This window comes from Fonticula alba (genome assembly GCF_000388065.1).
Source record: "Fonticula alba strain ATCC 38817 unplaced genomic scaffold supercont2.11, whole genome shotgun sequence".
NCBI lineage: Eukaryota > Rotosphaerida > Fonticulaceae > Fonticula > Fonticula alba.
In genome coordinates this window covers 515,833-530,367 of record NW_009242981.1, presented here as the reverse complement: position 1 = coordinate 530,367, position 14,535 = coordinate 515,833, and the positions used below count along the sequence as shown (strand labels likewise).

Sequence of the window (14,535 nt, the reverse complement as noted above, 5' to 3'; positions counted from 1 at the left end):
CCCGCCCGCCCGACCGACCGGCGCGCCCGCGCCCGCCCCTCCCACTCCCCCAGCAGCGCCGGGGCGCGCCGTCCTCCCCATCTCCCCCTCCCTGCCTCGTCCCTCGCCGCGGGAAACAAACAAACAGCCACACAACCAAATGCCCTTCATCGCTCTGGAAACGCGGTCGGCCCAACCGACCGCCGACGAACTGAATGCCTCCGGGCGCTTTCGCTTCTCGGCCATCGCGGCCAGTTCCCGGTGCGCAGGCTCTGCCCCCCCCCCCCCCCCGCATGCACTTGGCCGCCCCTCCCCATCCAGGCGCTGACCACATCCCCGGCTGATGCAGGTTCCTCGTGCTGGGCACCACCGGCGGCACGGTGTTCGTCCTGTCCTCGCCGGAACTCTCGCACCATGACCGGTCCTTCCGCCAGCGGTTTGTCCTGTCGCACAAGTCGGTGCTCGGGTCCATCACCAGCCTGGCCCTCTTCGATCCGGAGGATGTGACCCTGGTGCCGGAATTTGACCCGGCCGCGCGGGCGCGGCACTCGGCCCTGCTGAGCCGGTGCTTCCTGGCGGTGGGCACCTCCTCCGGCAGCATCCACATTTGGGACCTCGGCCAGGGGAGCATCAAGTGCAAGGAGAAGGTACGCCTCGCCGGTCCCTCTGCCATCTCCGGCTTGTTGTCGGGCCGCCCCGTCCTCCCGGTCCCATGTCTTTTAGCCGCCCCTCGCCCGCTGGCACTGGTCGTCACTGACCTGCCCCCTCTCGCACAGCTCCTGCTCAAGACCGGCGATCACCGGGCCCCGGTCACTGCGGTTCACTGGTGGCCGCCGCTGGCCTCGCTCGCGGATCCGGGTCTCGACTCGCAGGCCCTCGCGCGGAAGATCTTCAGTTGCGACTCGTCCGGCGAGCTCCGGTCGACCGCGGTGCAAAATGAGAAGGTACGCCATGGCCATGGCTCGTAAGATGGCCCCAGCGTGACATTTCCCTCCTGCGCCTGCGCGTGCGCCTGCGCCTCCTCGTCCGCCCTCCCTCTCTGACCGGCAGGTGTCTTCCCCTCTGCCCTTCGTGTCTGTGTCTGTGTGTGTGTGTGTGTGTGTATGCGCATGTGTCTCTCCCCCCCCCCCTGAGTCCAGTTCCTCAATCTCTTCGTCAGCTCGGAGGTCGTCACGCGCATCCTCCCAGACCTCGGCGACCCGCCCGCCGATCACATCGTCCAGCTGGACATCTCCCTTCACACGGTACGCTGCTTGCTGTCCTGCCCCCCCCCCCCCCCGCCCCCCGGCGCTTTCCATCATGCGACTCACCCTCTGTCCCCGCCTCGTCCGATGGCAGATCCTCGCGTCAACGGTGTCGCGCACGCTCCTCATCGACGTGGCCACCAATGCCTGTGTGCCCATCGGCCGCCGGCCGCGGTATGTGCCTCCTTCCGCGCCGGCGCTTCGCTGCTTGCCCGTGGGCGTGACGCCACTGACCGCCCTCCTGTCGGCGCCACCTTGCCCTGCTCCGCGCCAGATTCGGCCAATATGGCGCTGCGCACTTTTCCGTGTCCACGGCGGCGGCGGCGCGCGCGCACATGGCCCAGCGCATGGCATCCCATGCCGCCGCCGCCGCCGCCGCCACCACCGCCCGCACCAGTCCCGAGGGGGAAGAGGAGGAGGAGGAGCAGGAGGAGGACGATGATGATAACATGTTCTTGCCGATCTTGGAGCGCGGCGCTCTGGCGCTGGTGTCGCGTCCGGGCGGCTTCGCCTGGGCGGTGGACACCTCGCGCCGGGATGGCGAGGTCGAGGCCACGCTCGACTTCAACGAGGACCAGTCCCCCGAGGAGGAAGAGCAGGAGGAGGAGGGACACGAGAAGCAGGACGCGGGCCGGCCGCCGCACGGGGAAGATGACGATGCCAATCTCGCCGGTGGGAGCGCGACCGAGGCTCGGATTTGGACCGGCCTGTCTCCGGCGCAATCGGCCCTGGCCCGGGATTCCGGGGCATTTGCCTGCCCGGTGAATGGCATCTCCGGGGAGGCCGGCGGTTCGGCTGCGCCGGGTGCCGCGGCGCCATCATCGGTGCCCTTCGAGCTCGGGCGCCTGGCATCCTTCCTCGATTCGCAGCACATGCTGTCCTGGTCGCCGCAGGGCTCGTCCCTGGCCCTGGTGGACATTGACCTGGTGGATGTGTCTCTGCGTTTGAGCTTGGCCCCGCTGCGCATCGACTCCGTGGCCGTGGTCCGACAGCCGGCCTTCCCGACGACCGTCCTCCGGGGCGCCCCGCGGCCCGGGGCGCCGATCTTCGGCCTCTTCCTGCTGGCCACCCTGCCGGCCGGCGGGGAGGACCCCGGCATGGTGGTCCCCCCGGCCGGGGGCTCCCCCCCGTTGACCCCGGCCAGCAGCGGCTCCTCGCCCCGGCTGCCGGCCGCCTTCGGGCGCCAGGACCAGCGCATCATCTGCCTGGACCTGGTGCAGGGCGGCGCGTGGGCCGCCTCCAAGGCCTTGATTTCGTGTGGCCTTGGCCGGACCGCCGCCACCGTGGTGACCTCCTTCGCGGAGGAGGCCCTGCAAGACATTGCCACCTGTGGCCTGACCGCCGGCGAGTGGTCTGCCATCTCGGCTTTCCTGCCGGCCGCCGACCTCGACCCTCCGGCCGGCTCTGCCAGGCGCGCGGCCTGCGACGATTCCCCCGAGGAGCCTGGCATCGAGGAAGTCACGCCTGCGCCTGCCGTCTCGGCGCTGGGCCAGCTGGCACTCGAGATGGATAAGTTCCTACCGGCGCCTGTGGCCGCGCCCGTGCCCGCGCCCGCGCCCGCGCCCGCGCCTGTGGCTGCGCCCGCGCCCGCCCCTGCTCCGGGCGATGCACTGGCTCCGCCTCCCGAGCCGCGTCCAGCCTCGCCGGCTGCCACGCCAGGCCCGGTCCCCTCGGTGGATGCTCCGTCAGCGATGTCAACAAGCAGCCCATCCACCGGGCCGGCCCAGGCGGAGGTGGCCTCGCTGCCCCCGCTCCCGGCCCCGAGCAGCCAACTGCCCCCGTCGTCTTCCTCGCTGTTGAGTCGAACCCTTCGCGAGGCGGCGGCCGCGGCCGCGGTGTCGTCAACGCCCGCCGGCCCGGCGCGCCCCCTCGACCCGGTGTCCTTCCAGGCTGCCCCGCCAGCCGCGCGCGCCCTCTCCCCCGACAGCTTGGACCAGCTGACGGCCGATTTGCTCCCGCCGCCGGCCCTGGCCATCCCCATCAAGAAGGTCAAGAAGCCCAAAACCCGCAAGACCGATTTGACGGCCAGCGTCGACGACTCGGCCGCCTCGCCCCCGCTGGCCGGGACCAGCCCCAAACTGCCGAAGGAGAGCAAGCGCCGGAAGAAGAAGACCTCCATCGGTGCGCCCCGCCCCTCGTCCCGTGCCTTTCTCCAGGGTGCCTGGTGTCCTCCCCCCTCGCCCCTTTCAGCTCCTCTGACACGCGCCCATGCATGTGGCGCACTTTCCGCCCTCCGGCCTCTCTTCATCCCCCCCCCCCCCCCCCCTCCCGGGATTGCCAGTATACTTCGACCAGGCCGACGCGCCGGCAGTCGTGGCGCCCGCCGCGCTGGCGAGCCCGGACGTCGGCACAGAATCGGCCCCCTCGGCCCCGGTGTCCATCAGCATCTCGGCCCGTCGGCGCCGGTCCCGCCCGACGCATGCCTCCTCCTCGCCGGCTACCCCCCTGGAAGATCCGGCCTCCTGGGCCTCGGACACGGGGCTCGGATCGTCCTTCCCCCTGGCCGGCACCACCCCGGCCCAGGGGGACATCGTCGGGCATGAGGCCTTCACTGGCAAGCTGCAGGCGGCCCTGCGCATGTCGCTGCCGGTCGGGACCGGCGCCGGGCCTGGGCCCGGGGACCTGGCCGACCCGGCGGCCCCCCTCGCCGACGATGCGCCCTCGCTCACGGCCAGCACCGGGGAGCCGGATGCCGAGCTCTCCTCGTCGCCCAGCTCGCTGACCGACCTGACGCTGCTCTTCCGCCGGTCGGTGTCGGCCGCGTCCTCCCTGCTGAGCCTTGACGCCCCGGAGCAGGGGGCCCCGGGCGGGGCGGCGGATGACGCCTCGACCGAGATCGATTCCGCGCAAACGCCCCTCCTCCAGGAGGATATGCCCAGCCTCGTAGATGTCACGGCCCTGCTGGAGCAACACTGTGCGCCTTCCTCCCCTTCGCCCCCCTCGCGCTCCCTCTCTTCCCGTGTCTCACCGCAACATGCAATCATCCAGTCGCCGAGGACCTCCCGGACGCCGGCCTCTTCAGAACTGCCTTTGCCTCCAGTACGTTGGTCCCCCTCCTGGGGTGGTCCCCCCTCGCGGTGGTGTTTGCCCCCCCCCCCCCCCCCCCCCCCGACCTGCCCTTCCTCCCCCTCCTCCGAATACTCACGTGCCCGCGCCCGTGCACACATCCGCAAACGCACAGTCGCCCTGGATGCCGGACCGTCATTCCAGGGGGCCGCATTCCCGGACACGGCTGCCTTGCTGGACTCGGCTCTGTTGCCGGACCCGCTGCACGAGCAGCTGGAGGGCGCGCTCGGGCCACTGCCTTTCTTCACGGTGGACCGGGTGCCTGCGGTCTTGGCCGCGGCCAGCTGGCTGGCCGCCCAGCCTGCCGAGCGTGTGCTTGCCCTGCTTGATGGGGCGGACGGGCCGTCCGCCCTTCAGCGCGAGGCCTTCACCGGGGCTGGGTTCCTCCTCGGCCTGGGCGCCCTGCTGGATGCCGGGCTCCGGCCGGCCTGCCAGCTGCTGGACCCTCGTCTGGCGGTCCTGGCGAGCCTGGTCCATGGGGATGATTCCCTGCTGGAGGAGGCGTTAGAGCTGGTCCGCATGGCCGGGACCTCGGCCAGCGTCCCCGGCCACCTGCTGGAGTATGCCCTGGCGGCCGATCAGGCCGCCGCGCCGTTGGATGTCGGCCAGCTGGCGACGCACGATCCCCTGGGGCTCCTTTGCCTGGCGTACCAACTCCAGTCCCTTGGCCAGTCCCCTGCCCCGGGGACCCGGGCCAACGACGCCGCGCAGCAGCAGCAGCAGCAGCAGCAGCAACAGCAGCAGCAGCCTCTCCGAGCCGATGTGGAGGACCTGCTGGAGAATGCCTGCGTGGCGAGTCACCCGCTGCTGGGGCACCGGACGGTAGCCCGGCTGCTGGGCTGCTCGGCCCTGCTGGAGCCCGATGCCGCCCCGGGCCCGGGGGATCGTGCCTCGGCCCGGCCATTCGCCCTCCTGGGCCGGTACCTGCGCCGGGTGCTGTGCTCGGCGCGCTGGCACGCCGCCCTGGCGTCGGACGTGTCCGGTGCCCCGGCTGGCGGGGTCTTCCCACCGGAGGCCATTCTGCTCTTGGCCGATGCACACACCACCGCCCTCCTGCGGCCGTGGGACGTAGTCACCCGGGCGCCAGCGCGCGAGGCGCTCCTGGCCCCGGAGCCGCGCTTCGCCACCTGGCGACCGGAGCTTCCATTGCCCCTCTGGGCCCCGAGCGCCGAAAGCCGGGACTTTGCCCTTGCCCATCCTCAGCGTGAATGGTACGCCACGGGTTGCCTTGTGCTCTGCTCTCCCTCTTTCTCTCCCTCTTTCTCCCTCCCCCCCTCTCCGCGAGGGCCTCCCTTCTTGCCTGAGGTCGTCTCATGGCTGTTGGCCTCCTCTCTCTCTCTCTCTCTCTCTCGCTTCTTTGACTGACGTGGGGCCACCCCATGCACGCCTGCTCAGGCTCGACCGCCTCGAGTCGAGTTTGCTCTTCCGCTCGACGGCAGAGCTCCAGCGCCACGCGGCTTCGCGCGCCCGTCTCACTGGTGACTGGGCTCGCTGCCTGGAGCTGCAGCTGAACGCCCTGGAACTCGGGACCGGATGCCTGGTGTCCGCGGCCGGGGCCGAGCCCGGGGCGCTGTCCTCCCTCTGGGCGCACACCGTGGTCCTGGCGGCATTGCTGGCTGACATCGGCGCTCTCGAGCGTGCCCTCGCCTGTGCGTGCTGCCAGCCTGCCTGCCCGCCTGCTTCCATCCTTCCTGCTGTCTGTCCCACTCACGCACGCGCAAATGCACGCGCATGCCCATGCCGACGACCACGCCGACGACCACACCTGCACCCACATGCACGCGCATGCCCATGCCCGCTTGCTCGCCGACAGACATCCCCGATAAGGCTGCCCTGGCTCAGGCGCTCGAGCTGATCCAGCAGCTGGAGGCCGCTCGTGTTGCCGACGCCCCGACCGAGGATCACCCCCTGGCCGCGCTCGATCGCCACGGTGCCAATGCGCTGGCCCCCCATCAGGCAGGCCCCGCGCACATTTGGGCCCCCCAGGACCCGGCCGGCGGGGTGCTCCTCTCGGAGCTTGGTGCGCCCGGCAGCCCCTTCCTCTCGGCATGGCCCTGCCCATGGCACTGACCTCTCCATCTCCCCGCGCCCCTTTCCCCCCTCTGCCACTCCCCCGCCTGCCACATCACACAGTTGTCCTCCATGCGGCGGCGTATCTCGGCTCGACGAGCGCCGCGCTGGACATGCTCCAGCCGGTGGCCGACCTGGGTCTGCTGGTCCGACCGGCCTTCCTCGGATGCCTGGCCGTCGGCGCGGTGGACTTCAACCCGGCGGAGGCCACCCTGGCTGGCGACACCGGCAACACGGACCGGGCCGGTGCAACCGGGCCCGGTGGCCCCGCCGGCGCCGCCGGCGCCGCCGCCGGTGTTGGCCCGGCCTCCTGGGCAGCCGGGCGCCTGTGGCGCGAGGAGCTCCGCCAGCGTGGCCAGGCGGCCGAGGTCCACGCCATGGCCGAAACCACGGACATCTACCTCTGGGGCCGGCGCGATGCCAGCATCCATCCGGCCATCCAGGCGCACCTTCACATGCCGGTCGAGGACCAAAGCCCGGCCGACCCGGCGGCCGGCACCGTCGCCCCGGCCCCGGCGGCGGTCCCTGCCACGCCGGCGCCCTCGCCCCGAGGCGGCCCCGGCGGCGGCGGCGGCGGCGGCGGCGGCCTGGCCGACCGGCCGGGGCTCGGGCTCAAGCCCACCCCCGGGGCCTCGCTCCCCAGCCGAACGGCCCAGTATGTCGAGGATCAGACCCACTGGGGCGTCCTGGTGGCCGTGCAAACGGCCCCCTGTGCCGCCAACTGCGGCCAGCCCCTCGGCGCGGAGCCCGTGGCCGCCGACCCGAACAACCCCCTCGACCAGCAGATCGTGGCCTTCCCCTGCGCGCATGCGGCCCATCGGGCGTGTCTGCGCCCGGGCCCCAGCCTCGCCGGCCTGGCCACCTCGCCCGCGTCGGCGCCCGCGCCGTCGCCCACTCTGCCGGACTCGGCTGGGCTGGACTTCGTCTGCCCAGTCTGCTCGCCGGTGTCGCTGCCCGGCGGGGCGTCGCTCTTTGACCTCCTTGGTGCCGGGGCCCTGGCCCCGGAGCCGGTGCCCCTGGCGCCCGGCCAGCCGGGCACCCACGGCGCCGCCATCTGACCCCGCCCCCCTCTCCCCTCGCCGGCGCCAGACACGTGCAAGCACACGGCGTTGGTTGGACAGTCTCTCTCTCTCTCTCTCTCTCTTTCCTGCGCCCCCTCCCCCAATAGATCAAGCCCCTCGCCCCGGCTCCTTGTCTCAATCGCAGCACACGTGCGCGTGCTTTCCTCTGGTCCCCTTTGTCTTTCGCTGTTCGATTGCATCAAAAAAAAACCCAGAGTATATTCAATCTATGCGGCGCGGTGTGCGCACACTTCACAAGCAGGGGGGAAGTCAAGCACAGGGGGCCGCGCCTGGCGCCTGCCAGCGCCGTGTGGCCATGGCACATTGCTCATGCTCCGAATTTGATGGCCATCGTGCGCTTCACGCGCAGCAGCTGCCGGTAGGTTTCCACATCACCGTGCTTGACCTCGAAGGCGTCCCACTTCTGCCAGAACTCCTTGTTGGTCTTCGGATTGGCAAACTGGGCCCCATGGCCGAAGAGGGACCGCGCGCGCGCGACCTCGCCCAATTGGACTTCCAGCTCGGCGAAGCGCACGCACATGTCCAGCGCCGCGGCATCCGGCAAAACCTCAATGGCCCGGGCATAGATGTCCCGCGTGGCCACCACCCCCTGCATCTGGGCCGCCTTGGCCACATACAGCAGGAACACCTCGTGCTTCTCGGCCACCGGCACATGCTGCGTGGCCCGCTCGTACACCATGAGCGCGCGCCGGGCCAGGCCGTACTCCTCCTCGAAGGAGGCATACATGAGGAAGAGTGGCCGCGATTGCGACGGCGGGCAGTCCTTCAGCGCCTGCTCAAAGAGATCGCGCGTGCGCTCCAGCTTGGTGCCCTTCTGCGCGGCGTGTGTATGCCATGCCCCCGGAAGGAGGCAGCCGCGAGAGACAGATGTCGGAATCCGAAAGGGAGGCGCGATGGGAGGACCTTGGTCAGTTCCGGCGAGGGAGAGCGCAAGCAGGCCGCGACCTCGGACCAGCAAAGGGCATGCAGCAAAACGGCCCACACGTACATAGCGCTGGAGGAACTTCGGCAGGTAGACATTCCAAATCTCGAAGACCGCCGGGAAGCGGAAGGCGCTGACACCGCGCTCGTAGGCCCGGAAGGAGTCCTCGAAAAAGTTGTGCTCCTCCAGGAAGGTCCCATAGTTGATGATCGTCTGCGGGGTGGCGATCTTGAGATCCAGGATCCGGTCGTACACGGCCTTGCAGGACTCCAGCGTCCCGAGGGACTCCTCGAAGTCCACGTAGTAGTTCCAGAGACGCTGGTCGCGGGCGACACGCTGCGACACACGTGGCGAAGCGGCCGGCAAAGGGGCGAGCAGAGGGAGGGAGGGGGGGGGGGGACACCAGCAAGCAACACGCATACACCCCCATGCACGGCCACATGCCAGAATCCCGGTAGAGGGAGGAGGAGGAGGGGCAAAGGGGGTCAGACCGCGATGAATGGGCCGCAGTTGATTTGGGATCGGCCACGGCGGCATCCTCGGCCAGCATGAGGGACACGCACCTCGAGCATGCTCTCTGACGCGCCGGCTTGCGGGTGAGCGCGCTTCTTGGAAGGGGTCCGCGTGGCGCGCTTGAGAACCTCGCGAGTCCGATCGAAGTTCCTGCCGCACGAGAGAAGCGCGAGGGGGGGGGGGAGGGGGGGGGGAGCTTGCGTTAAGGCCACATCTCAAGAGATACGGAGAAATGGACAGATAAAAGCAAACCCCAAACAGGCACACGCCGGACGCACTGGTGGCGAAGCTCCATGTCGGCGAAGGCAATCCACAAGTCCACCAGGTCGGCAGCGCTACGCTGCGGGGCACTGGTGGCCCGCTCGAAGATGGTCCGCGCGCTGTCGAGATCGGCCGCGCCAGCTGGCACCGTGTCATCCGGGCCGGGGAAGCGCCGGCCCTGCTCAAAGTACCGAGCATACGCCTTCCACAGGTCCACATAGTGCCCATTGCCACTGGTGTAGATATCTACCGAGGAGATGGCATCCTCGAACACACTGACCACCTGTGCCACACGCCGAAGAGCCGGTCGCCGCCGCCGCCGAGGGGCACCGGCAGAGGGCAGCCGGTGTAGGAGCAGAGCAACATCGGAGAGGGTGGGTGAGAAAGAGCGGATCAGAGGGGGCGACAGAAGCGAATGCCCTTCCAGGGAGAGGGGGCAGGGGACATCGACGTGGATACTGGGCGCACCTTTTCCGGGTCCGCCTCGTGGAGGCGACAGCGCTCCAGCCACTGCTGCACATTGTTCGGGTCCTGGCGGATGTGCACATCGTTCACCAGGATCGGCCGACGGTCAAGCAGATGCTCAAAGCGCGCCAGGGCCAGCTGCAACTCCTGTGACGGCTCAAACTCCTGCCCCTCGGGGGTGGCATCGAGCTCGGCATTCTACCGGCGAGGGAAAGGCAGCGAGAGGGAGAGAGGAGGAGGGCAGATGGGCCCAGAGGGGGGGGGGGGGGGGGGGGGGGGCGCGCGCGCGGAGACCAGGACATGCATGCACACGATGCCCGGGGAGCATGGCAAGGGGGCGGGAGCCCGTGTCAAACAAACGCCCACCAGAAAGATACACCACAGAGGCACACAGCAGGAGCACGCACCGCCAGCGCATCGGCCAGGGTCTCCTCGAACTTGGCGTACGCGTCGAAAATGTGGCTGAAGTCCCGGACCAGGCTCACCAGATCCATGCCCTCTTCGAAGATGTCGCGCGCCTTCTCAAACTGCCCAAGTCGGATGAAGTAGTCCGCCAGCGTGGTCCACAGACGCCCAGCATGCTCGGCCGTGTACCGGCGGATCCCATGCCGAACAAAGGCCTCCACCGAGATGGACGTGATTCCGTTGGCATTCTTGCAGCAGAGCTCCAGGAACTCCAGCCACTGCTCCTGCTTGGTCAGGCCGTCCTTCGACCGGTGGGTGTCGTCGATCACCAGCTTGGAGAAGCGCTCGGCCGCCTCGTTGTAACGCTTCTCCGCGATCAGGTACTCCACAAAGTCCTCGGCCTTCGTCGGATCAAACTGCTCGATCAGGAGGCAGCAGGCAGGAGGGCGGTCAGTGCGGAGCCGATGCATGATGAGGGGCGGGAGAGAGAGCGAGAGAGAGAGGGAGGAGAGAGGAGAGAGGAGAGAGAAGGAGAAAGGCGGCGAGACAAAGAGCAAGGAGCAGGGACAAGGGGGGGGGGGGGGAGAAGAAGGACCCCGGAAGCGTCGCACCTTGAGATAGCGACGGAACACGCGCATGGCCGTGTCTGGCACACGGCACTTGGTCACAAATTGGATGTAGTTCGGCCAGATACGCTCGTGCTGGCTCAGCGGCAGGGCCCGCAGGGCACGGTCATACTGGCGCACAGGCACGCCGGGGGCCGGAGCAACACAGGGGTCATACGGGTCAGTACGAGGCGCCGGCAGGCAAGCATCCGACAAGAAGGGACGCCATAAATGAAGGACGCACCCCGCGGCGGGTGGCGGTGATGCATTGCTGCTCCTCCAGCAGCAGACAGTACTCGATCCACAGGCGCGGCATCTGCCCGCCGTAACCACCACGTCCAGACATCCAGCGAGGGGCGGCTTGTGTCAATGAGAGGGTGTCCCGTGCACGAGGGGAAGGTCGAAATGGAACAGAGGCAGGCAAATAAAGAAAGGGAAAGCCCCTACGCGGAGGGACGCCACAAAGGCGCGCGCCCGCAAGCGAGCGAGCGAGCGAGAGAGAGAGAGAGAGAGAGAGAGAGAGAGGGGGGGGGGGGGACTGCGCACCTTTGACAGATATGCCAGGCTCCGCTCGTAGGAGGTCACCAGATACCGCCAGGCCGGGTGGCCAATCGGCAGGCCGGTGGCCCGCTTCCGCAACAGGGTCAAGTACCGGTGCCAAATTTTGTAACTGTACGGGATGGCTATTTGGGAGAGAGGGAGGGGAGCATGTGCGGCAGCAGCGCAATCACATCAGAGGAATGCCAGAAAGGGGCAGCGAGCATGAAGGGAAGGGGAGGGATGAGGGGGGGGGGGGAGCATGTGGTCGAGGCGCATGACGGCCGTTTGCAGGCACGCACCCTTGAGGGCCCGCTCGTAGAGGAAGCTGATGACCTCGTCCGATGCCCCGGTCTCGGTTTTGTGCTCGATATACCGGAACCATGTCTTCAGGGACATCGGCGCGCGGAAGAGGTCATTCTCAAAGGCCAGATCGGCCTGAGTGAAGGTGCTCTCGAAGCGCTTCAGGGCACTCTCAAGCGCAAAGGACTCCGTCATGGTGCCTTGAGCTCCAAGAGCAAGTACAGCAGAGAGGAAGGGGGGAGAGGGGGGGGGGGGGAGCAGGGGGGGCGGGGCCTGCTGCGCGTCTACCAACAAATGGGGGGGGACGCTATGGAACAGCTGACAAAATGGCAAGAAGAAGGGGGGGGGTAGGAGAGGGGGGGGTGGAGGCGAGGGCGGATACGGGCACGGTGGCCAGCAGGGACCGGCGGCCGGGAGCACAAATAGCGCGCCTTCCCCCCGGCGGCCGGGAGGACAGGGGGCGCAACGCAACGGCTCGCCTCCCGGCCCTACTGCCCACGCCGGACCGCTCGTCCCGTGTTAGACTCGCGCAGTGCGGCCAGACCCGTAAGTGCCGACTAACGCCATGGTGCCAACGGACTCGCAGCACCGCGCGAGCCCCACCCGCACACCCGCACACCCGCACGGGGCCGGCCCTCCATGCCCGGCGCAAGGCGCCCCACACTCGGACACACAGAAACAGAAAGACAAGAGGCTGCGGCGACCCGCGGGTGCCCCGCCGCCGCCGGCCGCCTCCCTCCCGGGCATGTTTTGAGGGGAAAACAATCCAGATATAAAGCACACATACACACACAAAGAGCGGGAATCTTATGGAGGCAATCTATAACACACGCGTAGGGCGTGGGTGCCGGTGACACGGTGCACGGCCAGGGGGGGGGGGGACAGGGGAGAAAGGAGAGGGGGGCCGGCCCCAGTGAGCTGCACCGGCGAGGGGAGAAGAGAGAACTGAGAGGGGGGAGGGGGGGGGGGAAACGAAGACAGGAGCAACAAGGACGAACAAAATGCAACCCCACGGCAAGCAGCACGGAGAGGCAGATCTGTGAGGGGGAGGGGGGAGGGGGAGGGAGGGGGGCAGGGGCGAAAGGAACGGCGGCTCGGTCGCATGCGCTCGAGGAAGAAGGGGAGACCCGGGAGCACACATATGTCGCGCATTTAGTGCTTGCCGGTCTTCTGGTAGGTCTTGGTCTTGTAGTTGCTCTTGTTCGGACCGGACTTGTGCAGAGCCAGCTGCAGCTGGGCCATACGGTCGCGGACCTGGGCCGTCAGAAGCTCGGCCTCGGTGGGGGCGGCCTTGCCGGTGCTGGTGGCGGCGACCACGCGCCGCAGCTGGCTCAGCGGGCGCTCCGACTCGCGGACGGCCTGGAGGACGGTGCGCGGGGCCGCGCCGGCCGGCAGAGTCGGCGTCTCGAGGACGATGTCCGCACCCGGGCCCGAGCGCAGGGCATTCGCCACGAAGGGGGAGCTCGCGCCATTCTCGATGCGCAGGCGGCGCAGCATGCGCGGCCGCAGGTTGTTCTTCGGCAGCATGCCGGACACCGCCCGGCGGAAGACCACATCCGGCTGGGTTTCCATGGTCTTCTTGATGGGGACCTCCTTCAGGCCGCCGGGGTAGCCGGTGTGGTAGCGGTGCACGCGCTGCTGGAGCTTCTTGCCGGTCAGCTCGAAGCGCGCGGCATTGGTGATAACGACGTAGTCGCCGGAGTCAGCTACGTAAGGGGGGCGCGGGGGAGGGAGGGGCGGCAGGGGGCCGTGAGAATGAGCGGGTCAGTCAGCCGGTCGGCGGAGGGGTGTAACTGGGCGAGGAAGGCATCGCGCCAAAGGCCGAGCACATACCGGCCGGGTGGTAGGTGGGCTTGCCCTTGCCCATGAGAACCTTGGCGACCTGCGTGGCCACGCGACCCATCCTCTGGCCGGTCGCATCGATGTGATGCCACACGCGCAGGTGGGTGGCGGAGTTCTGGCGGAAGGAGGAGGAGAAGGCGCCGGCCGCGAGGATCGCGCGAATGTCAGTAAGGAGGAAGAGAGGCGAGGACGGGGGGACATTCAGCGGCGCCGGTCGACCGGGCGGGGGAGGAGGAGGACAAGGACGAAGAGAGACACGTACAGCACGGTAAACCATGGTCTAGCGAGGTGGCGGCGGTCCCCGAGAAGCAGGAGGCAGAGGGGAGCAGCGGGAGGAGGTGGGGGGGGGGGGGAAAACGAAGAGGGCGGAGGGGGCGCGGGGGGAGGGGGGAGGAGCGGGGAAGCGGAGGAGGGGCAGCTGCCCAGTCGCCAGATTGCGGACCCCAGAACGCTGCCTCTCCAAGCGGGATACTTTGCCCTCCGCCCGGCCGCACCGGCCCCTGCTCGCCATTCACCGGAGCCCCCGTCACCACCCCCCTGCCGCCCCTTGGCACTGGGACAAGGCCCTCTGGGGCAAGGCCCTCTGGGGCAATTGCCTCTGGGATAAGGCCCTCTGGACACGCCGCCCCTCTCAAGTGGTCCTCGGCCTCCCCCGCGCCCACACACGCACGCACGCACGCACGCACGCACGCACACACACATGCGCGCCCGCCAGAGCAGTCCGAAAGCGGGCTGGGGGTAGCCGGCTCGCGGGTGTAAGGGAGAAATGGCATTTCTGTGGATGTCACCGGACCAGCTCACGCGCGCTCTAGCGAATTTCCTCCCGCCGAAATGCGCTCATGAATTTCGGCCCCGCGCGCCCGCACCCGAACAGGGCGGACCTCAGAACCAAATCACACGCACGGCTCCGCGCCCCCCCCGCAGCCGGAGGGACCCTCGACTCCGGGGGGCGGCGTGCCCCGCCGCCTGCCCACCGCCGGCGGCTGTGTGGACTTCCGCTCGGCCTCCCTGCGCACACACACACACAAAGCCCCAGCAGGCCGCATGCGTGCGCCAGCGACGATGCCAGGGGGGATGCTCTATGCATGAGGAGTCATCCGGCGGGTGGATGCTTTGCGTTGTTGCCTGAAGCCGTGCACATCTCGGCCACGACCCGACGGCCTTGGGGAGGCGCCCTGCTCGGTTGGGCGGCCGCCGCGCGCACCACAACTGGGGCTGCCTCGAGGGCGGGGCAAACGGGC

The 14,535-nt window shown here is 69.0% G+C and overlaps 3 protein-coding genes across 3 annotated transcripts; 1 reads left to right on the top strand and 2 right to left on the bottom strand.

Annotated features, from left to right (window-relative positions):
• Positions 1-86: 86 nt before the first annotated feature.
• Positions 87-7,417, top strand: H696_05517 (hypothetical protein; the record flags this gene model as incomplete). The annotated part of the gene is made up of 12 exons (XM_009499343.1): positions 87-240; positions 329-626; positions 756-923; positions 1,119-1,223; positions 1,318-1,397; positions 1,498-3,344; positions 3,505-4,137; positions 4,212-4,262; positions 4,405-5,500; positions 5,685-5,938; positions 6,103-6,309; positions 6,423-7,417. Exons 1-12 carry the CDS (start codon positions 140-142, stop codon positions 7,415-7,417), a joined length of 5,835 nt encoding a protein of 1,944 aa, XP_009497618.1. The 5' UTR covers positions 87-139.
• A 213-nt stretch (positions 7,418-7,630) lies between these two features.
• Positions 7,631-11,705, bottom strand: H696_05516 (hypothetical protein). Its single transcript, XM_009499342.1, has 10 exons — positions 11,452-11,705; positions 11,159-11,295; positions 10,857-10,928; positions 10,619-10,744; positions 10,010-10,423; positions 9,606-9,800; positions 9,155-9,420; positions 8,927-9,026; positions 8,430-8,699; positions 7,631-8,255 (listed from the first exon to the last, which is right to left on the bottom strand). The coding sequence occupies exons 1-10, from the start codon at positions 11,645-11,647 to the stop codon at positions 7,749-7,751; spliced, it is 2,283 nt and encodes a 760-aa protein (XP_009497617.1). The 5' UTR covers positions 11,648-11,705; the 3' UTR covers positions 7,631-7,748.
• A 786-nt stretch (positions 11,706-12,491) lies between these two features.
• Positions 12,492-13,637, bottom strand: H696_05515 (hypothetical protein). Its single transcript, XM_009499341.1, has 3 exons — positions 13,557-13,637; positions 13,286-13,409; positions 12,492-13,158 (listed from the first exon to the last, which is right to left on the bottom strand). The coding sequence occupies exons 1-3, from the start codon at positions 13,569-13,571 to the stop codon at positions 12,605-12,607; spliced, it is 693 nt and encodes a 230-aa protein (XP_009497616.1). The 5' UTR covers positions 13,572-13,637; the 3' UTR covers positions 12,492-12,604.
• Positions 13,638-14,535: the final 898 nt, after the last annotated feature.

What these genes read in the sequence shown, in the direction of transcription:
- H696_05515 (XM_009499341.1), bottom strand. An exon ending in GCCCACCTACCACCCGGCCG is followed by an intron (nt 13,159 to 13,285) that starts GTATGTGCTCGG and finishes CCCCTTACGTAG; the next exon opens with CTGACTCCGGCGACTACGTC.
- H696_05516 (XM_009499342.1), bottom strand. Translation starts at nt 11,647, where the DNA reads ATGACGGAGTCCTTTGCGCTTGAGAGTGCCCTGAAGCGCTTCGAGAGC. An exon ending in GCCTGGCATATCTGTCAAAG is followed by an intron (nt 10,929 to 11,158) that starts GTGCGCAGTCCC and finishes TACGGCGGGCAG; the next exon opens with ATGCCGCGCCTGTGGATCGA. An exon ending in TGTTCCGTCGCTATCTCAAG is followed by an intron (nt 10,424 to 10,618) that starts GTGCGACGCTTC and finishes CTGATCGAGCAG; the next exon opens with TTTGATCCGACGAAGGCCGA.